The following is a 26,540-nucleotide window of genomic DNA, read 5'->3' on the forward strand; positions in this document are numbered from 1 at the left end:
ACACAACCCTGCCACGGCAACCTCTGCAAGACATGCCAGATCATCGACACAGATACCACTATCACACAAAAGGACACAACCCACCAGGTGCATGGTTCATACTCCTGTGACTCGGCCAACGTTGTCTACCTCATACGTTGCAGGAAAGGATGCCCCGGAGCATGGTACATTGGCGAGACCATGCAGACACTGCGACAACGGATGAACGGACACCGTACAACAATCGCCAGACAGGAGGGTTCCCTCCCAGTCAGGGAACACTTCAGCAGTCAAGGACATTCACCCACCGATCTTCGGGTAAGCGTTCTCCAAGGCGGCCTTCGAGACACACGACTACGCAAAATCGTCGAGCAGAAATTGATAGCCAAGTTCCGCACCCATGAGGACGGCCTCAACCGGGATCTTGGGTTCATGTCACGCTACACGTAACCCCACCAGCGAATAAAAGTTATCTGTTTTTAATTCAACGGGTCATTTTCTATCTTTCTCTTCCTTTCGGATGTTTCTCCCTCTCTCTCTCTCTCTCTGTGTTTTGTGTTCTGGCCGTTTGTGTATTCGGTGGTCCTGTAGGTAACATCTCTCTGTCTGAACGCTTTGATTGCCTTGACAACGGGCAGTTGGAAAGATTATCTGTAATCACCAGGTATTGTTCTGACTATAAATGCGGTAACCTTCCATGGAATCCGAATCCCACACTCACCTGACGAAGGAGAAAGCCTCCGAAAGCTTGTGATTTTCAAATAAAACAGTTGGACTATAACCTGGTGTTGTAAGATTCCTTACATTTGTCAACCCCAGTCCATCACCGGCATCTCCACATCATTCATAAATATACACATCATAAGCAAGTATAGGCAAAAATTATAGATCAAGAACTGAGGCTCTTCACGTATCTAACATGATGCTCTGCAAAAGGTACAAGCTGACTGGCTATAAAGTATACAGAGGCTAATTAAAAACTTCTACTTTGACAACGGCAGGTTTCCTACCCTAAAAGGACATTAGTGAACCAGCTGGGCTTTTACGACATTCTGACAACTTCATGGTCACTTTTACTGATACCAGTTTTTTATTGCCAATTTTTTAAAAAAAAATTGAATTCAAATTCTTAAACTGCCACGGTGGGATTTGAACTCCTAGTCTCTGGATAACGAGTCCATGCTTCTGGCTGCCACATTTAACTACATAACAGTAACTGCACTTCAAAAAGTTATTCACTGTAAAGTTTGGGACTTTGAAATATCTTGTATCATTGTTTATTTAAGTGAGCTGGTAACAAACCAGGAAAGACTTCAGAGGTTCAAAAAAATAGCTGTTTATTTTTCGGCCATTTTAAATGGACTATATCCAGTAATCAATTGGACAAACTCCTCCACGACAGAGGGAACAGTCAGGAAACTTCCCATACTTGATTATTGATACACACTAATATTGATACATACATACAAATGTAAGTTTGTTCTTTACAGTTCTAACAGCCTACACAGATCTTTTAATTGAGATAAGGAACCCCAACATACAGTTCTTTGCAGATTATAAAGATACATCAAAATATGAGGGGTGAATCAATCAACACAAAAGAAAATTACTGTGGGATATCCAGAAAATCCAAGCCATCATTTAAAATTATGATGTAGCATTTTGCTCTACTAATGTTTTGTTAAATACCTTCAGAATGACTAAATGCAGCATTACACTACGGGAAATTTTGGCTCTTCAATAGATAATATCACGTGCAAAATTTCAAGGCATAACTTATTTCCAATTCAAACCACCCAACACTCATCTAGACTTCAATGTGCAAATTGCCTCACTAAATGACACTTCATATAAATGGGATTTGCAAAGGAATAAATTAAGAGCAATAAAGTTAGCACACAACTAATTGATATTTCTTATCAATTCCACAATACATATTCCACTTCAGCAATGGTGTAATACTTGTGTATTGTAAGAGAACATTCCAGACAAAAGCTCGAACTAATTTAAACGTTAATAGCAATTAACCCATTAGCACTCCTATTCTGATGAGTTTCATTGTCCAACACACTGCTGGGTCTAAATCCTGGAATTCCCTACCTAACACCATTATGGGAGCACAGTCACCCATGCACTGCAGCGGTTCAAGGCGGCTCACCATGTTCTCAAGGGAAACCAAGGATGGGCAACAAGTGCCAGCCTCGCCAGCACCATTCACGTCCAGAGAATGAATTTTATAAAGTCCATGCTATTGTAACTTGTAACCATTATTGTATATGGATATAGTGCAGAACTGCACTAGAGCATACTTCGGTGCAACAGGCATCCAATGTTGATGGATAAAAACCTGAATTTTAATCAATTGTTTAATATACTCTTCCAAATAAAATGTGTAACATCCTTAGTCAGATGATAGCCCAGCTGAATATCCTGTATGGAAAATATAACCAAAGAATTAAGCAATTTGACAAAATATTAAAGAAAACACCTGTACTTCTGGGGTTTTGATTCTGGAAAAACAATAAATCCATTGTGTAATTACTAGAATTAGATAGAAAAACACAGTCCAACTCTTCAGTAACTCTAATGGCCCTTTCAGATCTAGTGCAGCTATGCAAGTATCACCAATACTGCTAAAATGTAATGCTGCTAAGCAACACAACTCTAGGGAGGGAAGCAGAAAGCCATAGAAAACTATCATACAAAACTGGCTCAGTGCCAGCTTGCATTTCAATTTTTAAGCACATATTCAATGGATTTTGTATTGAAGTATACCAAATACAACTGCCTGAAAATATTTACATATATCATGTTCTTAACAGTTTCTAAAATTGATGAGTTGAGAATCATGTGTTCTACTGCAAATTCATTACAGGACTTCACTTACCTGCTGGATTGCTTTGTGGCTATTCTGCTTGCCAGGGGACACCTGTTTGCCTTGAATCTCAGTGGAACATGATGCATTTGAGGAACTTTCATCAGACACAGGTGAAGCTAATTATAGAGTAAAGAAGAGGATGTTTAGAATGCCTCCCTTTTGTTTGTCAACCTATACTGCATTTCAACAATACTGACAATTAACATTCATAGATGCAACTAAATCTCAAGACAATTCATTCCATAAAGCTTTAAAGCTCTATTTCAGCATTTTCTTATGTTTTTACATTAAAAATCAATTGTGAATTATAAAACTGCTTAAAATTCACCAAGATGCATCTTTTTAATGCAGAAGTTCAAACTTTTGTGTATATAGGTCCCAAGATATCTTAAGAAATGCACCACCTGTTTCGTTCCTTGAATATTTGCATTTCCTCCTTCAGGCTTTCATGTACTCCTCCAATACAAGTGAAGGAATATTGGGTAAACCTACAGTTCAAGTTATAAAACCAGCCCCATGGTCCTATCTCCCCATAGCTTTAAATCTTTAACCAATTTTCCCATAAAAGGTGCAATGGCTCCCACCTCAACTCTCTCTGGCAAAGTTTTCCATGTTCCAACAATCCTCTGCGTAAAACTTTTTCTCCTGACCTCTTCCCTCATTCTCTTAGGTGGCAATTTTCAATTGATGACCCTTCATCACCGACTCCACAGCAGAAAGAATGGACTTCCCTATTCACCCCATCAAAACCCTCCATTATTTTTAAAAACTTTTTAAATCTCAGATTTCTCTGCTTCGATGGAAATAGTCTCAGTACTTCAACCATAGTTTCCAATCCTTGGCATCACGCTGTTTTCAGTTTAAACACCTGGGAGGTTTAGGGTGCAGGGTCTACAGAAACTAGAGACTTAATGTTATATCATGTACTTGTTAACAGTTCCCTCTCCGCAGGCACTGTTTCCCCTTCAAACCCACCGTCAAAACCCACCCATGGCCCCTCTGTCCTGGCAAACGACCACATCTCCAACCTCCCTTTCTTCTCCAAAGTCCTTGAACATGTTGTTGCCTTCCAAATTCGTGCTCATTTTTCCCAGAACTCCATGTTTGAATCCCTCTATTCAGGTTTCTGCCCCTGCCACAGTACTGAAACTGCCCTTACCAAAGTCACATATAATGTTGGGTAAATCTACAGCAGAATTACTTTAAGTTCCTCACTCTTATTAAGATTAGTAAAGAAAAAGTATTGGAGAAATTAATGGGACTAAAAGCTGACAAATCACCTGGAACTGACAGCCTACACCTTGGGGTTAAAAAAGAGGTAGCTGCAGAGATAGTGGATGCATTGGTTTTCATTTTCCAGAATTCCCTAAATTCTAGAATAGTCCCAGTAGATTGGAAGGTAGCAAACATAATACCGCTATTCAAGAAAGGAGGGAGAGAGAAAACAGGGAACTATAGGCCAGTTAGCCTGACATCAGTAGTCGGAAAAATGCTGGAATCCATTATTAAGGATGTGGTAACAGGGCACTTAGAACATCATAATATGATCAGCAGAGTCAACATGGTTTTAGGAAAGGGAAATTATGTTTGACAAATCTGGAGTTTTTTTTGAGGATGTAACTAGCAGGGTAGATAAAGGGGAACCAGTGGATGCAGTATATTTGGATTTCCAAAAGGCATTCAGTAAGCTGCCACACAAAAGGTTGTTACATAAGATAAGGGCTCACGGGGTTGGGGTTAACATATTAGCATTGATAGAGGATTGGTTAACGGACAGAAAAAAAGAGTAGGACTAAACAGGTCATTTTCAGGTTGTAACAAGTGGGGTGCCGCAAGGATCAGTGCTTGGGCATCAGCTATTTACAATCTATATTGATGAAGGGATAGAGTCTAATGTATCCAAGTTTGCTGACGATACAAAGCTAGGTGAGAAAGTAAGCTGTGAGAAGGACACAGATATATACAGGTTAAATGAGTGGGCAAGAAGGTGGCAGATGGAGTATAATGTGGAGAAATGTGAGGTTATTCACTTTGGTAGGAAAAATAGAAAAACAATATTTTTTTAAATGGTGAGAAGCTATCAAATGTTGGTGTTCAGAGGGATTTGGGTGTCCTTATACATGAATCACACAAAGTAATCATGCAACTTCATTGAAGTGTCATGAACTGGTGCAGAAAATAATCAAGAAGGCAAATGGAATGTTTGCCTTTACATCTAGAGGACTAGAGTACAAGGGGGCAGAAGTTATGCTGCAGCTATACAAAACCCTGGTTGGACCGCACCTGGAGTACTGAGAGCAGTTCTGGGCACTGCACCTTCGGAAGGACATATTGGCCTTGGAGGGAGTGCAGCATAGGTTTACTAGAATGATACCCAGACTTCAAGGGTTAAGTTACGAGCAGAGATTACACAAATTGGGGTTGTATTCTCTGGAGTTTCGAAGGTTATGGGGTGATCTGATCAAAGTTTATAAGATATTAAGGGGAACGGATAGGGTGGATAGAGAGAAACTATTTCCGCTGGTTGGGGATTTTAGGAGTAGGGGGCACAGTCTAATAATTAGAGCCAGACCTTTCAGGAGCGAGATTAGAAAACATTTCTACACGCAAAGGGTGGTAGAAGTTTGGAACTCTCTTCCGCAAACGGCAATTGATACTAGCTCAATTGCTAAATTTAAATCTGAGATAGATAGCTTTTTGGCAACCAAAGGTATTATGGGATTATGGGCCAAAGGCAGGTATATGGAGTTAGATCACAGATCAGCCATGACCTTATCAAATGGAGGAGCAGGCACGAGGGGCTGAATGGCCTACTCCTGTTCCTATGTTCCTATGTAGATGGAGCAAGCAATTAGGAAGGCAAATGGTATGTTGGCCTTTATTGCAAGGGAGTTGGAGTACAAGAGTAAGGAAGTCTTGCTGCAATTATTCAGGGCTTTGGTGAGACCACACCTGGAGTAGTGTACACAGTTTTGGTCTCCTTACCTAAGGAAGGATATACTTGCTTTAGAGGTGGTACAATGAAGGTTCATTAGATTGATTCCTAAGATGAGAGGGTTGTCCTGAGGAGAGATAGAGTAGAATGGGCCTAAACTCTCTGGAGTTTAGAAGAATGAAGTGATCTCATTGAAACACAAGATTCTGAAAGGGCTTGACAGGGGAGATGCTGAGAGACTGTTTCCCTTGGCAGGTGTGTCTACACTAGGGGGCATCGTCTCAGGCTAAGGGGTCAGCCATTTAGAACTGAGATGAGGAGGAATTTCTTCACTCCCCAGGAGGCTGTGGATACTCAGTCGTTGAGTATATTCAAGACTGAGATTGATGGATATTTGGGCACTAATGGGCACCGCACTTTAAGAAGGATGTGAAAGCCTTAGAGAGGGTGCAGATAAGATTTACTAGAATGGTTCCAAGGATGAGGGACTTCAGTTATGTGGAGAGACTGGAGAAGCTGGGATTATTCTCCTTCGAACAGAGAAGGTTAAGAGGAGATTTGATAGAAGTGTTCAAAATCATGAAGGGTTTAGATAAAGTAAATAAAGAGAAACTGTTAACATTGGCGTAAGGGTCGAGAACCAGAGGACAGATTTAAGGCGACATGAGGAAAAACTTTACACAGCGTGTAGTTATGATCTGGAATGCGCTGTCTGAAAGGATGGTGGAAGTAGATTCAATTGTGGCTTTCAAAAAGGAATTGGATAAATATTTGAAGGGAAAAAAATCTGCAGGGCTACGGAGAAAGAGCGAGAGAATGGGACTAATTGGATTGCTCTGACAAAGAGCCGGCAAGGGCTCGATGGGCCAAATAGCCACCTTCTGTGATGTAACCATTCTACGATTCTACTAAGGGAATCAAAGGGTATGGGAATAGGGCGGGAAAGTGGAGTTGAGGTAGAAGATCAGCCATGAGCTTATTGAATGGCGGAGCAGGCACAAGGGGCCGCATGGCCTACTCCTGCTCCTATTTCTCGTCTTCTTATCCTACGTGTGTGACCATGGTAAACTATTCCTCCTCATCCTTCTCGAACTGTCTTCGGCCTTCGACACGGTTGACCACATCCAGTGCCTTTCCTCTGTCGTCCAGCTGGGTGGGACTGCACTCACCTGGTTCCATTCTTATCCAGTCATTGCACAGAATCACCTGCAACGGCTTCTCTTCTTGCTCCCCTGCCATTACCTCTGGAGTTCCCCAAGGATCTCTCCTTGGCCCTATCCTATTTCTCATCTACATGCTGCCCCTCGGCATCATCCGAAAACACGTCAGGTTCCACGTGTGCGCTGAGGACACCCAGCTCTACCTCATCACCACCTCTCTCGACCTCTCCACCGTCTGACATCCAATACTGGATGAGCAAAAATTTCCTCCCAACTAAATATCAGGACGAACGAAGCCATTATCTTCGGTCCTCACCTCAAACTCCGTTCCCCAGCTGCCAACTTCATCCCTCTCCCTGGCCACTGTCTGAGGCTGAACCAGACCGTTTGCAACATCGGCATCCTATTTGACCCTGAAATGAGCTTCAGACCACATATCTACTCCATCACCAACACCGCCTACTTTCACCTCCGTAAAATTGCCCGTCTCCAACCCTGCCTCAGCCCATCTGTTGCTGAAACCCTCATCCTTACCTTTGTTACCTCTAGACTTCACTATTCCAATGCTCTCCTGGCCGGCTTCCCATCTTCCACCCTCCATTAACTTGAACTCATCCAAAACTATGCTGCTTGTAACCTAACTCATACCTCTGCTGCCAGTATCCTAACTCGCACCAGTAGCCTAACTGGCACCAAGTCTCGTTCACCCATCACCCCTGTGCTCACTGACCAACACTGGCTCCCAGTCCGGCAATGCCTCAATTTTCAAATTCTCATCCTTGCTTTCAAATCCCCCCATGGCCTTGCCTCTCCCTATCTCGGTTATCTCCTCCAGTTATACAACCCTCCGACAGCTCTGCGCTCCTCCAATTCTGGCCTCTTACGCATCCCCGATTTTAAATCACTTCACCATTGGGGACCATGCCTTCAGCTGCCAAGGCCCTAAGCTCTAGGATTCCTTCCCTAAACCTCTCCACTTCTCTCGCCTCCTTTAAGACGCTCCTTAAAACCTACTTCTTTGACCAAGCTTTTGGTCACCTGTTCTAATGTCTCCTTATGTGGCTCGATGTCAAGTTTTCTTGATAATGCTCCTGTGAAGCGCATTGAGACGATTCACTATGTTAAATAGCTATATAAATGCAAGTTGTTGCTTTTGTTTTTCTTCTGCAATACAAGTGGTGGAATGCTGTGTAGACCTACAACTTAAGTTACAAAACCAGCCCGACTGCCCTTGCCATAGCCCTGTGGCTACCTCCGCTTTAAATATTTAACCAATTTTCCCTTAAACGGTGCAATGGTATTCATTTCTCAATTTCACTTTCCAGTACTTCAATTTAATATTTACAAATAGGTTTTCTGCAGATAGTACACGGCTGATTTTTTTTTTAAAGCTGCCATCACCTAGTCAAGCTTAAGGCTGATGATGTCTCACTACCAATTACATATAAAACAATTGTGCGCAATAGGAATTCATGAGGTCACTTTCAAAATACGCAAATGTTTTTTAGATGCTGATTATTCTGAAAGCTAATGTAATATGTATGCAATTGCTGAAACTTACTGCACATTAAAATTTTTGAACTTGAAAAGTTAGGGCAGTTGACTAGGGATGATGGAAAGGAGGAAATAAAGAGGGAATGTACACAAAACCTCACCAGTAACACTTCAGAAGGAATGATTTTAACAAATGAAATAATTTATTAAAACTGCCATAGTTAACTGCCAAGGTTAATTTTAAAAAAAAAGTTAACTTCATTATAGTATTGCAATACTGGAGTGCTCATGTTTTGGCCTTTGTTAATGTAGTAGGTACCTGCAGAGTCTATTCATGGTAATTCTTTAGTGCATCCTATCTAAATATATGCAATAATGGCACAATGATTGCTGCTTTGGGCTTTCATGGTTTTAAATAAAAGTCTATTTACTTCATATATTAATCACCTACCATCATTTTCCTCGCCTGTGGTACTGGTTTCATTGGAGTCACAGCTCTCCAAGTCAGGTCCATCATCATAACCTTCACCATCTCCAATGGGCAAGTTTTTGGACCATAATAGTGCATCTTTCTGAATGAACGGAAGTTTTTTTTTTACAAGTTAGTCACTGAATAATAAATATAGCAAGCTATGTGTAAATTATTGAAGGTGGAAATGAGTAAAATGCTGCAGAAAATGTTTACTGTTAACACCTTCAGTATGTTATACTGCAGAAAATGGACAGCTTATCTATTCTGAATAGTATTGGATGATATTCAAAATGGGAGTGTATGCCATAATTTCTGCAATAATGCAGAACAGATACATTTCACACAATTTTTCTGATAAAGATTCCGTACTGAAATACAAGGTGAAATTTGACATTATCTTGTCTATATATTTGACTCAGTGGTTCAGCACAAGAACAATTTCCCCATGTAACAAATTCCCAATTTTGGCCACATTTCTGAGAGAAGATGCCAAGTAAAGACTGGGCATTCCCTACAAAAAGGGGAAAATCAAAACTTAAGGAAGGTACCACTGCTGCTTTTGTAAGATTAATGGTCAGTTAGAGAGATAGGCAAGGAACAGGTTAATTGTCCGCTTTCTCAACCAAGGAATGGTTTTGGGGAGAGGGGGCAGGGGCAAGGAAACAGATTGATAGAGATACATTAGCAACAAAAGGAAGTTCTAAATTAGCACTTGTACCTTTAAATTTGAGAGTGAGATACTGCAGGCAGTGCAAGTCTATCTTTCTGAAAGCTGTTAAAATACATCTCTTGCCAGATGCATCAAAATATTTTAATAAAGCTGATTACTTTTTTCCCCTCAGAACAAAGTTTGGAAACCACACAGTTTTGAAACGGTCAGTGTGAAAGCCATTAATTTTCATCACAAATCTATGAAGAAAAGCATTTTAATTTTAAAAAGATAAGTCACCATTATAATCACATAGGGTAATGACTTTTATTCACGTAAACAACATCAAGTACTCTGTTTGGAATCAACAATATTCTCAGCTACTGGATACAAATAAGAATGCCGTCTTTGAAGCGTGAAACCTAAACGTTCAAAGCAGGTGGAGGACACATTTCTAATTCACCGCATATACAATGCAGACCTCTGCTGGTATAACTGCAAAGTTGTGAAGCAATTCCAGTTCTACCGGGCTACCAATCTATCCAGGAAACAGGACTCAATCTAACTACAAAACACGTACCAAAAAAAAAAGGGAGGGTGGGGGAAGAGAAAAAAAAACGGGAAAAGCCAGAGGCAATGAACAAAAAGATAAGAAATCTACTACTATTCGATGCTCAGCTTTCCAATCAAAGCCATTTTCACTTTTTTTTGAAAGTCTAGTGTCTCCCACACAAGTACAAATAATCAGTGTTTGGTTGCTATTAGCAATATCATAAACAATTTATTTATTGGAGTTAATCTTTGTGATACTATTTTTTTCTTCTGATGAACTAAAGGAGGTAATATTGAACTAGTACAAAACCTTAGACTGCAGACAATTAGAATTTACACAGACAATTAGAAATTACTGCCACAAGCTACTTTTGAATCAGAGTCCACATATAATTTAAGGGGCAGTAGTAACTTTAAAAAACTATTAAAGGATATGAGGAACAAGGGAGTGGGATAAAACTCGGTGGCTCGTGAAAAAAAATGGCGCAGACTTGATGGGCCGAATGGCCTGTTTGTGTTAACATTCTAGTTTTCTACTGCCAGAAAGCACCCATCACAATCAAGCCGCTGAATGATATTACCACACTAAAGTGCTAGTTGAGCTTTACAACAGGAGCGCGACTAGACGGAGGTGGAGGTGGAGGACAGATCAAAAAGCAAACAGAAGTTTCCAGGATTCAGAGGTGAAACATCCAACAGAAAATGGTACTTAGAAACAGGAAAGGTTTACTTGGAACCAAGCAATACACTCACTCTTCGATTGCAAAGATACCAGGGAGAATATTGCCGTGTCCCAAGTAAAGAGAACATGGAAGACAGCAGGAAAAATCTGAACACTGGGAAAAAAAACAGGCTGCAGCAAAATGAAGATAACCACAATGGACACCACCCACTCCTTCAAAATCGTTGTACCAAGCAAGGTCCATTGAGAGATAGAAGGGAGTGTTGGCTACAGTGCATCAGAGATCAGTATTCCAATTATTCATGTTAATGTTTTGTTGCACTGGAAAAATAATATGTTGCTGCCATTGTAAATGCAACTGAGATCCACAAGATCACAACATAGTTACGGAGAAGGAAACCCATCTTCGTTTATTCATCCAGCAAGATCCGACACACACTCACTGCAACATTTAACTGTACCATAAATAATTCCAGTATTTGCCTTTGCACGACTTCATTTGGAAAACCATTCCACGTGATCATTTTTTGTATGAAGAACTGCCTGATAAATTTACAATACTAGTGTGAACCTAAGACTAAGTCCCTTTGTCCCACTCTTCAATTTAATTTGAACTAAGAGTCCAGATTTACCTTTTCCATTCCCTTGACTTTTTTTTTAATACCTCTCCTACATCTCCGTTCCAGACTGAAAAGCCCAAGTTTCTCCAATGTTTCCTCATAACTTAGATATTTTACATTAGATATCAGCCTCATAGCTCTTCTCTGCACTGCCTCAAGCACTTCAATATCTCCCTTATTTCTCGGCAATCAGAACTAATTCCTGTAGATTCCAGGACAATCCTGGAGGGTTGGCAACCCTATCCTTCAGACTTTCTAAAGGGAAACCCTCCACTTCCAGGTGAACAGTAGGCAGAACATGAAGCAGAGGGCCCACAGACAACAGATGGCAGTTCACACCACTCCAGACACTCTGCTAAATGTGAGGAACAGAGTTCAATGCAGTCACTGAAGGACTAAGACTGGTAAGGTGTGCTGCTCTATCATATAAGTCAAGGGTCGTGTGCTAAAATCCCCACGCAATTCTTGAAGGTGCAGTTCGATGACTTTATATCAGTTCGTGGTCCTAAGCAAAGTAATTACGGGAAATCATTTTTTTGTTTGAAGAGTGGGGCGAGGGGCTTTGTCCCACTTCTTATACTATGTCTAGATAGAATGTAATGCAATTATTTCCACTCTGCCCACTGATTGAAGATTAAGATTGTATTTGGCTTTTTATACCTATTCGGTGTTAACAGGCAAACTTCGACCTTAATGAAGACAGACAGGTAAAAATACTACAATCAATGGTGGGGGGATGAAGTATATCTGTGGATTGAATGCCATGAAAACTCTTAAATGAAGATGTACATTGAAGGCATTAAACTATATGATTAAAATTATTTTTTGTTTTTCATGTGTTAGGGGTGGGCAACAGTGGCAAGGCAGTGACCAGAGTTGCCCTGAGGGCATTAAGGGTCAATCACTGTATGACTTGAATCACATGGAAGGCAGTCCAGGCAATGAAAGCACATTCCTTTGTCTAAAGGACATTAATGAACCAGTTGGGTTTTTAAGACAATGCAGCAGCTTTCATGATTATTTTTCTGGTACCAGCCGACAAATCACCAGATTTATTGAAATCAATTTCACAACTTGCCTTGGTGGGAATTAAGCTCTCAACCTCTAGGTTGCTAGTCCAGTACTATAACCAATAGGCTACTTGATTTCTGGATGTTACAGTATTAGCAACAAATAAAACTGAAGTGAAATCATTACCAACAGCAATTCTAATCCCTACCCAATAATTGGCAAAGAAAAAGCACACTGTGCTTTCATATTTACAGTGGTTTTCATCTTACTGTAACTTAAAGATGTAAACAATGATATAAAATTAATTACATTTTCCCTTTAATAACTGGATTACAAAGGTATAAATTAACTACACTGGATAACTGACAGTTCGATACAAGGAGCATTTGCCAGAGGGTGTCGAATGTCATCGCTGCCAGAGCAAAGCTCAAAGTTTAACATGATCAGAACCTTGCAATTCATTCAATCACTGTCTTCATTACTGCGACATTTAAAAAAAATTCTTTGAAATATAAATACTACTTGCTACATACTATAAACACTCAATTGAATTACTTACTGCCTTTTTGGTGGAACAGCTCAACTGTGAAATTCGTGAATGATGTCAGTGACCCAACAATGTATAACATTAATGATAACTACCATGAATTTTTGCAAAATCAGAATACAAAAATGTCATAGTAAATAATAAGTAGAATACAAGTGGCATAATTTCCCTAGCAACTCACCACTACCACAAATCGATAGGCACTGTTTTTTTTAAAAAACATCATTCCACCACACAAGTAATCTAAACTTGGTCTTCTGCAAGTAGGCATTTCCCCATCAGAAGGGGGGCACGGAATAAAGACAGACTGGAGAGTCGACCAATGCTGCTCTCTCACACCCCCAATGACTGGCTTATGAGCATTATTAACAGTGATCTCAGGACAAGGCACCTTAGTGAGAGAAACACATGCAGTACCAGACCCCATTCTGTTCCTCATCTTCCATATCCTGATGAGCACTATAAAGACAAATTACTTGAGGTTGACACAATTGAACTGGGGAGGGGAGAAACGAATGCTCTTTTACCTTCTGTACTGATAAATCAACTTTTGTCACGACTGATTGGTCATGACATTACCAACCCACTTGCTTAAGGTGCCAAACACTTCAGTTTCAAACATCCAACTCCTTGGTTTGGGCATCTTATCCAAATTACTTGGAGGTGAGCAAGTGACAGGAGGTTGCTGAATAAGTTGAAGGAATCATAGAAAATGATTGGTCGCAGTCAACAATGACAGCATTCTATGAAGCATGCATCTGGCCTTTGATAGAATACCATTGACCTCTTCGACCAGCCATGAAAAAAAGGCTAATTTCTTGTTCTTCAGAAGTCACAGCCCAAAGTTGAGACGACTGATCTACTCAATCTTACTTATTCGCGTATCAATATTTTGGCCCATCTCCCTCAACCTCACAGAACTTTCATCTCATCCAAACTTGAAGCTGCCCCCAAGAAGCTCACTTTCTTCTTTCAAGTCTTTTTCCCCCCTCAACCACTTTTAATGCTCTAATGAAACTCAGATACTGCTCCCATACCTAGGAAGGCTTTTCTGACAACTAATGGACAGGATAAAAGCAAAAGCTTGCTATCTGATAAGCAACCACCCTTTCACTTCTGGCCTCCAACATCCCTCTCCATCGCAATTTCTTGTCTTTCTGTAACTGATACTACTGCGGCTAGCACTCCTCTAAACTTTTCTGTTCTAAGCTCCAAGTAGACCATTGCACATAGCCTTCTTCCTCTCCACATCCCACAGTGTTCAGATCAAGACTCATGGCACAATTTTGCACTCCAACTCATTCTTTCCTGGGATGTAAATTTAAATCTGAGATAGATAGCTTTTTGGCAACCAAAGGTATTAAGGGATATGGGCCAAAGGCAGGTTTATGGAGTTAGATCACAGATCAGCCATGATCTTGTCAAATGGCGGAGCAGGCACGAGGGGCTGAATCGGCTGACTCCTGTTCCTATGTAAAGCTCTGGAATTCCCTCCCTAAACCCCTCTGCCCCTCTACTTCACTCCTTTAGTATGTTCATTAAAACCTCTCTCTTTGACCAAGCTTTTGATCACCTGTCCTAATACTTCCTTATGTGAAGCACCCTTGGACATTTCACTACGTTGAAGGTGCTATATAAATGCAAGTTGTCGCTTACTGCACTCAATCTTTCCTTCTTTCAAGCTTTTACAAATCTATGCTTGGAATCACTTAATCACCTCTTGTCTTCAATTTTGGTGCTGCACTATGGGTCTTGGTCCTTCACTTTTTCCAATGGACCTTAAATACAACAGAGCCACAAGAGTTGCAGCTCTTAAACCAGATCTCAGCCAGCTGCAACTTTCAACCTTAAAAATCGATGGATTTAGCAAGTAATCCCAGCAGCAAGGCTGTTGTAATTCTGTGTGCGCAACTCTCAGTCAAGGTTGTTAACTAGAACTATGTCGCTTATACCAGCAATGACAGATACAGTTATCCCTCATGTTAAATCAGGGATTTTGAAACAAGATTCAAAGCACATCATTTGACAACAAAGCACGAGTTCTCCAGGCCTTCTATCTGAATCAGTCTCAGTTTTGTTAGTGAGCTCTAGCTGCAGCATACCAATGTCCCTAAATAAAAACAATGGGTGCTTGCTAACAGGTAGTGGTAAATTAAAAAAACTTCAATAAATACAGAAAATACTCAATATTAATGCCTTTAGGAATGATACAAGTCTTTTATAAGATACCCACTTTGTGACTTCCATTAAAGAGAAAGCTATGAAAATTAGATGCAAAATGTAAGAGCATTGAGGGTATTGTGCATACAATTACTATACTTGCCTCAGAATGGAGCCTTTCAAAAAGTCAACCTGAATCAAATTTTCTTAAGGACAAGTGAATGGAAAAAAAACCCTGAAAAAATATCTGCTTTATGCAGCTACACAGTACTGTTATACTGAGATAACCAAATCACTGAGTGGATTAAGTGCATGGAGGATACAGCCCCTTCCGAAAAACTATTGCAGCCATGTCAGTTTAATTTCCAGGCCAAACAAACAGTCATTTGCTAAAAGGATAAATATGATCAAAATATTAGTCAGCAACAACCCAATACTAGATTGTAAACATGATTTCAACACCCCCTCGTACTATCTGTGCTCTGTACATCTTCAATGGCCAAATTCCAGATATAAAGGCAAGTCACGTAAAAGATGCCAGCAATAAGCATTCTCAAAACATCAGGACCTTCAGAGCAGCTTTTCACTACAGACTGCTGTTGACGAGAGCCTGTGTGCTGGAGAGTTTATTAACAATCCTAACCTGCGCAGGACAAAGAGGGTAGGTACTTTATTCTGAAAGTACTATCTCTACGGCAACTGTCCTTCATTTCAAGTCACAGTGCATTTGGGCAAGTACTAATGAAATGCAAGTCATCTAAATAGCTGGCATGTTTTTTCCTCTCTTTAAAGAAAAGAATTGTAATACGCAAGAGTCAGTAAAGCAGAGGTATCCAATCTCCAGCCTGTGGGCCACATGTAACCCTAGAGTACCAGCAATCTGGCGCTTGAAGCTCTAGTAACCCAGTCCTATCTGTATTTATATTTCTTACTTGCTGGTTTCTCCCGTTTTGTTTTTGAGAAACTGGAGCTTTGGAAAGGGCTGTTCTTAGTTCTGTTGTCGCATTGTGAGATAAAATCCTAAATCAGGAGATTTGTTAACAGTTGTAACTGGACAAACACCACAAATTAAAGGGAACATGCATTTAAACTTTATACATGGGCCATCAGAGATCCACAGTATGCAGCTGTGGTACTCAAACAAAAAGCTTAGAAATCACGACAATTACAGCAACAAGATGGTACAATAGTTCTTACCTTCAATGTATAAAGACCCATTCGCCCTGGAAGTCTGTAAAACATTCCATCATCTGCACGAGAATTAGTATGAAGCATAGCATTCAGACATGCCAAGGGAGATGTTCCACTACATAAAATAGATTAAAAAGCACATTTTATGTAAATACCTCACATACAGTTCAGATTGGCACAGTGGTATATATTCTGCTCCAATTGGCCGTATTCCCTTACAGTTTTAAAACTGTAAAAGTAAAACATGCCAAGAACAGCAGCCAGGTTGATTATAAAAGCGAAAGTTTTAAATTAAAATAACTTTGCAGTTGGATTTTCAAATACTGCTTGCCAATTGTCAAGCCTTTTGATTTCCACTAGTCTACACATTTTGCTTCAGATGTCAGCCTGAAATATTGATGATTGAAGCATTTCATACTCCGTTCTTCATAAACAGCATAAATACAGTACATATGTTTACACCCATATGGAATTGTCTTTCTACCAATTAGGACCTAAAAAAAATTAGAATTCTAAAATTTTCCAATACTGTTTGTTAAGCATGTAATTTTCTGCTGATACAAGTTGCACTATAGATTTAGAACCACAGAATCATAGAAAGGTTACAGCATGGAAGGAGGCCATTCGGCCCATGCTGGCTCTATGCAAGGGCAATCCAGCTAGTCCCACTCCCCTGCCCTATCCTCTTATCCCTGCAATTTTTTTTCCTTTCAAGTACTAATCAAGTTCCCTTTTGAAAGCCACGATTGAATCTGCCTACACCACCCCACCCCCGGCAGTGCATTCCAGATCATAACCACACACTGTAAAAATGTTTTTCCTCATATCTTCTTTGGTCCGTTTGCCAATCACCTTAAAATCTATGTCCTCTGGTTCTTGACCCTTCCCCAATGGGAACAGTTTCTCTCTATCTACTCTGTCTAGACCCTTCATGATTTTAAATACCTCCATCAAACCACCTCTCAACCTTCTCTGTTCCAAGGATAACAACCCCAGCTTCTCCAGTCTATCAATATAACTGAAGTCCCTCATCCCTGGAATCATTCTAGTAAATCGCTTCTGCACCCTCTCTAAGGCCTCCACATCTTTCCTGAAGTGCAATGCCCAGAACTGGACACAATACTCCAGTTGTGGTCAAACCAGTGTTTTATAAAGGTTCATCATGACTTCCTTGCTTTTGTACTCTATGCCCCTATTTATAACACCCAAGATCCCATATGCTTTTTAAACCACTTTCTCAACCTGCCCTGCCACCTTCAATGATTTGTGCACATATGCCCCCAGATCTCTGTTCCTGTACCCCTTTTAGAATTGTTCCCTCTACTTTATATTGCCTCTCCTCATTCATCCTACCGAAATGTATCACTTCGCATTTTTTTTGCATTAAATTGCATCTGCCACATGTCTGCCCATGTCACCAGCCTGTCTATACCCTCTTGAAGTCTATCACTACCCTTCTCACTGTTCATTACACTTCCAAGTTTTGTGTCATCTGCAAATTTGGAAATTGTGCCCTGTACATCCAAGTCCAAGTCATTAATGTATATCAAGAAAAGCAGTGGTCCTACTACCAACCCCTGGGGAACACCACTGTATACCTTCCATCAATCTGAAGAACAACCAACTACCACTACTCTCAGCTTCCTGTTACTTAGCCAATTGCTGCTACCACCCCCTTTATTCCATGGGCTTCAATCTTGATGACAAGCCTATTGTGCGGCACTTTATCGAACGCCTTTTGAAAGTCCATATACATCACATCAACCGCATTGCCCTCATCTCCCCTTTCTATTACCTCATCAAAAACTCAATCAAGTTAGTTAAACACAATTTGCCGTTAACAAATCTGTGCTGGCTTTCCCTAATCAATCCACACTTGTCCAAGTGACTGCTAATTCTGTCCCAGATTCTCGTTTCTAATAGTTTCCCCTCCACCAAAGTTAAACTGACTGGCCTGTAGTTGCTGGATTTATCCTTACACCCTTTTTTGAACAAGGATGTAACATTTGCAATTCTCCAGTCCTCTGGCACCACCCCCATATCTAAGGATGTTTGGAAGATTATGGCCAGTACCTCTGCAATTTCCACCCTTACTTCCCTCAGCAACCTAGGATGCATCCCATCCAGACCGGGTGACTTATCTACTTTAAGTTCAGCTAACCTTTCTAGTACCTCCTCTATCAATTTTTAGCCCACCCAGTACTTCAACTACATCTTCCTTCACAGACTCTGGCATCATCTTCCTTGGTAAAGACAGATGCAAAGTACGCATTTAGTAATTCGGCCATGCCCTCTGCCTCCATGAGTACATCTTTTTGGTCCCTGATCGGCCTTACTCCTCCTCATACTACCTATTTACATGCCTATAGAAAACTTTTGGATTCCCTTTTATGTTTGCCGTCAGTCTAATCTCATATTCTCTCTTTGCCTCTCTTATTTCCTTTTTCACTTCCCCTCTGAACTTTCTATATTCAGCCTGGTTCTCACCTGTATTATCAACCTGACAGCTGCCATATGCCCCTTTTTTCTGCTTCATCTTACTCTCTCTCTCTCTTTTGTCATCCAGGGAGCTCTGACTTTAGTTGCCCCATCCTTCTCCAGCGTGGGAAATACACTTAGACTGTACCTGAACAATCTCCTCCTTAAAGGCCGCCCATTGTTCAATTACAGTTTTGCTTGCCAATCTTTGATTCAAATTTACCCAGGCCAGATCTGTTCTCATCCCACTGAAATTGGCCCTCCTCTAATCGAGTATTTTTACTTTAGAGTGGTCCATGTCCTTTTCCATAGCTATTCTAAACCTTATGATACTATGATCACTGTTCCCTAAATGTTCCCCCACTGACACTTGCTCCAATTGGCCCACCTCATTCCTCAGAACCAAGTCCAGCAATGCCTCCTTCCTGATTGGGCCGGAAACATACTGGTTAAGAAAGTTCTCCTGAACACACTTCAAAAATTCCTCCCCCTCTTCGTTCCTTATAGCACTATCCCAGTCTATATTAGTGTAGTTGAAGACCCCCGTTATCACAACTCCATGGCTTTTTCTCCTCTAATTTCCCTGCAAATTTGCTCCACCATCTCCTTCCCACTAGTTGGTGGCCTACAGAATACACCTAGTGTAATGGCACCTCTATTGTTTCTTAACTCTAACCAAATAGATTCTGTCCTTGACTCCTCCAGGACATCCTCTCTCTCCACACTGCAATATTCTCCTTAAATCAATACTGCCGCCCCCCCACCCCCTTTCTTCCCTATCTTTTCTGAACACCTCGTATCCAGGAATATTTAGAACCCAATCCTGCCCTTTTGTGAGCCAGGTCTCAGTTATCGCCTTGCGGTTAATTGCGCCTGCAGCTCTCCAACCCTGTTTGCCACGCTTCGTGCATTTACACATATGCACTGTAAACCTCTCTTAGGCTTTCTTGTACTCTTAGTCTGACCCCATCTACTACCAGACTATTCCTTGCTCTAGTGCTATCTTTCCCTCCCAATCCCAATTTGTTCTTAATATTTTGCCTTCAACACTTATAGCTCAAAATTTGTTTAACATTATTCTGCTGCATATTTTAGGAGAATAGGCTTTTTAACAAGCCCATCAGCACAGCTGAAACTATATTCAGACCCCTAATTGCCATGCAAGGCTTCGTTCGGGCTCCTATAACATTGCCTGTGGTCAAGGATGAATTAAATTATATTGATCAGAATACGGTTTTAGACTACGTAATGACAAATGTACAGTAAACACCTCAAAGACAGAACTAAATGCTTAGTCAGTCAGTAGGCTATACTTCAACCGCTGCACAGGTTGGAATCTAGCTGAGATTGACTAATCACTTTCCATCTTTCTCCAGAGTGAGACTCAACAGTCTTAATCTAGTTAAAAGGATGTGGAGATGCCGGTGATCTAGTTAAAAGGAGGCAATGTCCATTACATAAAGTGCCATGCATTGGACTGGTGCTTTGAGTTAGAGGTGATAAGGAAGCCAATTGGTGGGGTAAGGGATAATCTGAGATTAAGGCAAAGGTATATTTATTTTGGTGGCAGAGTATGTTGGACAGTATGGTTGACATTGGATCTGACCATGCTGTTCCCCTATTGAATGGCTTCATGTGGACAATGAACACCGAAGTGTGCACTGACATCCCTCGTAGGGAACAGAAACAGAATTCACATTTCACAGAGGAACTATCCCATTTACCTCAATTTCTCTCACAAATATGCCCATATGTCCTGCTGCACCCAAGGACAGATATTGTCAATCCACTTCAAAACAGATTGACAAGGTGTGTATATATATTATATTAATCTATACACATCTGTAGATGAATGACTTGGATGTACAGGGCACAATTTCAAAATCTGCAGATGACAAAACTTGGAAGTGTAATAAACAGTGAGAAGGATAGGAATAGACTTCAGGAAGACAGACAGCTGGTGGACTGGGCAGACACATGGCAGTTAAAATTTAGTGCAAAGTGATACATTTTGGCAGGAAGAACAAGGAGAGGCAATATAAGCTAAATGGTACAATTCTGAAGTGGGTGCAGGAACAGAGACCTGGGGGTGTATGTGCACACATCTTTGAAGGTGACAGGACAGGTTGAGAAAGCAGTTTAAAAAGCATGTGTCATCCTGGGCTTTATAATTAGAGGCATAGAATACAAAAGCAAGGAAGTTATGTCGAACCTTTAGAAAATACTGGTTCAGCCACAACTGTGTCCCACTCTGGGCATCGCACTTTAGGAAAGATGTAAAGGCCTTAGAGAGGGTGCAGAAAATATTTACTAGAATGGTTCCAGGGATGAGGGACTTCAGTTACGTGGATAGAATGGAGAAGCTGGGGTTATTCTCCTTAGAGCAGAGACGGTTAACAGAAGTGTTCAAGATCATGAAGGGTTTAGATGAAGTAAATCAAGAGAAACTGTTCCCGTTGGCAGAAGGATCGAGAACCAGAGGACACAGATTTATGATTGGCAAAAGAACCAAAGGCGACAAGAGGAAAAACTTTTTAAACCAGCGAGTAGTTGTGATCTGGAATGCACTACCTGAAAGGGTGGCGGAAGCAGATTCAATTGTGGCTTTCAAAAAGGAACTGGATAAATACTTGAAGGGAAAAAAAATTGCCTGACTATGGGGAAAGAGTGGGGAAATGGGACTAACTAGATTGCTCTGACAAAGATCCGGCACGGGCTCGATGGGCCAAATGGCCCCCTTCTGCTGTAACCATTCCAGGATTCGAAAACTAGCTCATGGAGTACAATAAGCCTATGGCATGGCATCAGCAAACTGTTTTGAAAAATCCAATATGTCTCATTTGTTAATGATGATTCAAGTCAAAATATTTAGATCAGGTGGCAACACAATGCTCCAATGCATCACACCAGAGTGGCTCAATATATGGTTGATCCAATTCCTCAACACAACTTGTTAATAATCTGTCATTTTATCAGAAAGAGCTACCAGTTGGAGGTAAGTTGAAGGGAAAGATAAAGGGCATAGACACACACCCCTCTTATTTTGTACTCAGTCAAGAGACTGGCTCCACAGTAGAATTGGTAAAAGCTTCAGGATAGGATGCTTGCCTTGTCTCTGGCCTGAAAAAAGATGCATATCCAATATAGGAAGATCTCAAGATTAAAATAAATTTAAGAGTAAATTTTTTTTTTAAATGGACTTCAACACGAAACAGGAATCCAAGGCTTGCTTTTAGGGGACATGAAGTATCAGTGCAGGTTCAACTGCCTTTACACTATGAACAAATGCTGCAGTACCAGCCTTCCATAAAGCACTTGCAAAGGCCAATGAAAGCATTCAGTTTCAAGGGATTGCAATACTAGGCAGACCCTTCTAAAGTGCCGGATGCACTGAACTTATCAGATCTGCAACAGTACGATCTTAAAATCATTTCTATATCTGCAATGAGTCATCACTTTTTAAAACTAAATGCATATAAAATTCTGACCATTTGTTATGTTCAAATTTTTTTTTTAGTCTTCAGTTTCAACATGGATCAGTTTCAGTGGCATCCAAATCATGTTTATAAAGCAGAGACCATCTAAACTATTAGAAACCAGAAGCTTTTCCATTTGACTGTACAGAGGGTGAATCTATCTCAACAATTACTCCTTTTAATGGAACATTCCTATAACTAGCTGGCCTGTGTAATGTACGCTCTTTAAAGTTCTGCTCCTAAAACATATATATAAAAAAAAAATCACACAGTAAAGCTATATATGGGCAGTTGGGAAATTGATGTTTCTGCCAGGATTTGTCCATTATGCCAGAATGGGAAAGATTCCCTCTGTGTGCTATGTTCCCTGAGTAACTCTGGGATGTCCCAATGCTGAACTACACTCATCATTACACAAAAGAAGCTGTGCATCCCAATTTACAAAAGTTCAACAGAGAACACGAGGAGCAGTTACGGGATACAATTTATACCCCACAGGTCACAACCAATCATGGGGCTATAGACGAGACCAATCCCATAGTATCTGCTTGACACTTAATGCCCTTTGAAGTGGCCCAGCAAGCCACTGAGTTGTAAAACAATTGCTACAAAACAGAAGAGACATATCAGATGGACCCATCGGCAACAACCTAGGCATTGGATCAGTTCAAAACTTCAGCAATCCCAGCCCAGTCAAACTGGAAAAGTCCTCCTCACCAACACCAGTGGACTGGTGCTCAAGTTAATAGAGTAACTTTCCCACAGATTAGTCAAGCAATAACTTAACATGGTCATGTTCAGAGTCATACCTATTAGCCAACATCCCAAGATGTGAGGAATGTAATGGAATATTCATCATTCTCCTGGATGGATACAGTGACAACATTTAAGAAGCTTTATACCATCCAGGACAAAGCAGTCTGTTTGCATCAGCGACCCCAACACCTCCACCACTGATGCACTATGCCTCCAGTACACATCATCTGCATGGTGCACTGCAGCAACTCAAACCCTACGTTGACAGCAGCACCTAGCCCATTGACCTCAACTATTGATACAGCAATGACACGAATACACCATCACCTCCACACATCATCCTTACTTGCGCATATCCCATTTCTTCATCGTCGGTGGGTCACAATCCTGGAATTCCTTACCTAACACCATCATGTCACCACAAGAACTGTAGCTGCACAAAGCAGCACCACTTTCTCAAGTTAACTACCTGAGCAACAAATGCAGCCTGGCCAGTATTGCCCATATCACAATAACAAATACCACATAATAGAAAGAGAAATAGTGAGTACACGAGAGCTTGGTTTAATGTTTCATTTGAATGACAAGACCGCCCAACAATACAGCACTTCTCCCAGTATCGCATTAGCCTAGATTTTATACTGAAGCTCCAACTTGAACCCATATCCTGAGACAAGTTTGCCACCGACAAAGCCAAGCTGACTTGTGACAAAGTAGCAAAGCAGAAGAGTTTAAGCAGAGTTCCAGATTGTGTAGCCAAGACAGTTGAAGTCTCGATCACCAAAGGTGCTGCTAGAGAGGAGGAAGAGAGAACTTTCACAGGAAACCAGATTTGAACTACAGGCTTTTGAGAAGAGCTTCATTGGTTTCTCCTTTAAAGCAACAATCTTAGGATACTCCAAATCAGGAGCCGGAAATGCAAATTTTGCAAAGTTACTTTTGAAGAGGTATTTTCCAGAGATACTTTTGATCCAGTAGGTAAGCAGCAGCAAAAACAGCTGTAGGGTAGCATTTCTTACCACCATATCAGGGGCAGATCGGTTAGAATTGGCACCTCATCAAAGCACAGCAAAAAAAAAGGGGAGGGGATTAATATTCACTATGAAAAAAGGCAAAGATCAACAAATTCCGTAAATTGCTTGTGCACTAGCCTTAGAGGGTTGTTGATGGTGCCCTCTCCTAACACATGGATCTCTGAGCAGCTGACAGCAACCCTAATGTAAACTTGCTAAGAATCGTCGGGACCGAATACCAATACCACCTTGCGGTTGCATTTAGCAAATTCAGCAAGTTTAAATTCAGGTGGTCACTGGGTTCGCAAAGTCCATACACTAGGAACCAGCAGCACAGCCATCCCTTGGAGGGTAATGTTAAAAACTGCTAAAAAGGCACAACACAAATTCCATGAGCAAGGTTAAAATGCAATAAACAACCTTGCACAAATATTGGAAATGTAATTGACAATAATTTCCTAGTTTACAATTATATTAACTGATGGCCAAGATAAATAATACAATTAAGTTTCAATGTACATTAAAAATTATTCGATTACTAACAAGTGTACAGAAATATTTTGTCGGAGACAAAAAAGCCTACAAAAATTTCACATAGCAGAACAATTCCACAATGAGACGGTAGGTACTGTCGGTTGAATTTACTCAAAAAATTAGTCTATTCTACTTTAGTTTAAAAGCTTACTAATGCAACAACCTGTTTAAACATTCACAGCCCTGGGGCTCATCTCACGTGTCAAACCATATCTCACTCCATTATTTATTAAGTAACCATAAGCCTAAACATACTTTTCAGCTTACTACAAATATGACTAACAGGTGAAAAAGTCATTAAACTTTTGTTTTTTATATAAAAGAAATTAAAATGTGAACTGTAAAGATATTGCATTCCTGTAGAAAATCCTTCACTCGAGGTATACAAATTTATTTTAAGTTCTATGGGATTTCACACATAAAAACACAGCAGTTTCCAAGTCATCAATTCCCATGAACCATGTTGAGTAACTGTAATTGTAATTGTACCTGTTTAAAAAAAAAATCAAGCATTTGATCTATGATCAAAATAAACTTTGAACAATTTACAACCAAGCCCAAGCCAAATTAACATAGCAATGCTGTGGCACTTTGCCAGTGTAACAAGCCTGAAAACAGGTCGATCCTTATTTAGCACATTGATGCATAAAAGTTATTTTTTCTGCCAATTTTCTCCCCTCCTCTCAATGGCATTGATTGCTTGCTGGTGTATAATTCATCACACAAGCCTGGACAATGAGTGCTGACAGGTTATTTCACTGAGAAACATCACACCTAAGCCTGGCCCTGACTTCACTCAATATCCACACACATGCACTTCCATTAGGGATCGTTGGATAATGATCAGAAGCAGGAACCCTGGCTGGTTTCCCCCAAGACTGGGGCGCTAGGCCAAATGTAGTACTCCTACCATCACCATCACTATGGCTATAGGGGAAGTATTTATGTCAGGTCAGAAATGGGGGAGGCTTTTAGTCCAGGTCAGTAATGGTTCGCACTAGTTGACCTGGCTCAACTTGCATCTGTTCTGCTAGATTCTCTACAGATATCTTTGTCAAACGTGAGGAGGGAAAGGACAGAAAATGAAAAGAAATGGAAGGAAAATGGAAAACTGCTAATCGGTGGGGATGGTAGCTTCGCGATTGTAGTACTCAACTAGCAACCCAGAGGTCATCCCATCATGGCATGTTGTAAAACTGAATTCAATAAATCTGATCATTTGTGGGCTGTTGCCAGAAAACAACTATGAAAGCAGCCAGGTTGTTGTAAAAACCCAACAAGTTCCAACCATTGTCCTTCAGCGAGGGATTTGCCACCCCTCTGCATGACGCCAGACCCATGCTACATGGTTGAATCGATGCCCACAGAGCAACCAAGCATGGGAGACAAGTATTGCCTGGGGGGGGGGGGGGGGGGGGCGACGAGGGGGTTTGGGTTAATGCCTGCGGTGGTGTCGTCCACATCTCAAGAACAAATTAGCAAAAAAGGAGGAAAAAGGTGAAGAAAGGGATGGACATGAGCAAGGAAAATAAATCCTACAATTGAAGTTTAGCCTAAAAAACAGTGGGGTAGAAATTGCTGCTGGTAATGTTATCAGACAACACTTAACACACTCAGTATTAAATTCCTCTCTCTGCTATTTTAAGAAGCGTTAACCCATTTAAAATAAACCTGGATAACCCTGTCAAAATTAGACTCACAGATTGATTGATGTGAGCACATTAAGCATTTGTGTAATTACTGCGTTCTCAGTGATTTTCAGGCTGAAGAGAATTTAATATAGCAAGACTGAACTGTAATGTTCACTGAAGCATACTGAAATGTTTGATAGAAGACAAAGTGTGAGAACCTAATTTTAAAATGAAAAGTCTGAACATTTCATATTTTCCAGAGTGCAAATATTTAGCTTAGGCCAAGGGATGTCTAACAAATTACAAAGCAATAATTCAAATC

At 40.6% G+C, this 26,540-nt stretch overlaps 1 protein-coding gene across 1 annotated transcript in view; it reads right to left on the minus strand.

The window, feature by feature from the left end:
- Positions 1–26,540, minus strand: part of asxl1 (ASXL transcriptional regulator 1) — an 89,860-nt gene that overhangs the window by 42,352 nt on the left and 20,968 nt on the right. The window contains exons 4-6 of the mRNA XM_068000432.1: positions 16,337–16,445; positions 8,898–9,018; positions 2,867–2,973 (exon numbers count right to left, since the gene is read on the minus strand). Coding sequence (XP_067856533.1) covers positions 2,867–2,973; positions 8,898–9,018; positions 16,337–16,445 — 337 coding nt within the window. The remainder of the gene's footprint in view (positions 1–2,866; positions 2,974–8,897; positions 9,019–16,336; positions 16,446–26,540) is intronic.

This window comes from Heptranchias perlo, chromosome 19 (genome assembly GCF_035084215.1).
Source record: "Heptranchias perlo isolate sHepPer1 chromosome 19, sHepPer1.hap1, whole genome shotgun sequence".
Taxonomy (NCBI): Eukaryota; Metazoa; Chordata; class Chondrichthyes; order Hexanchiformes; family Hexanchidae; genus Heptranchias; species Heptranchias perlo.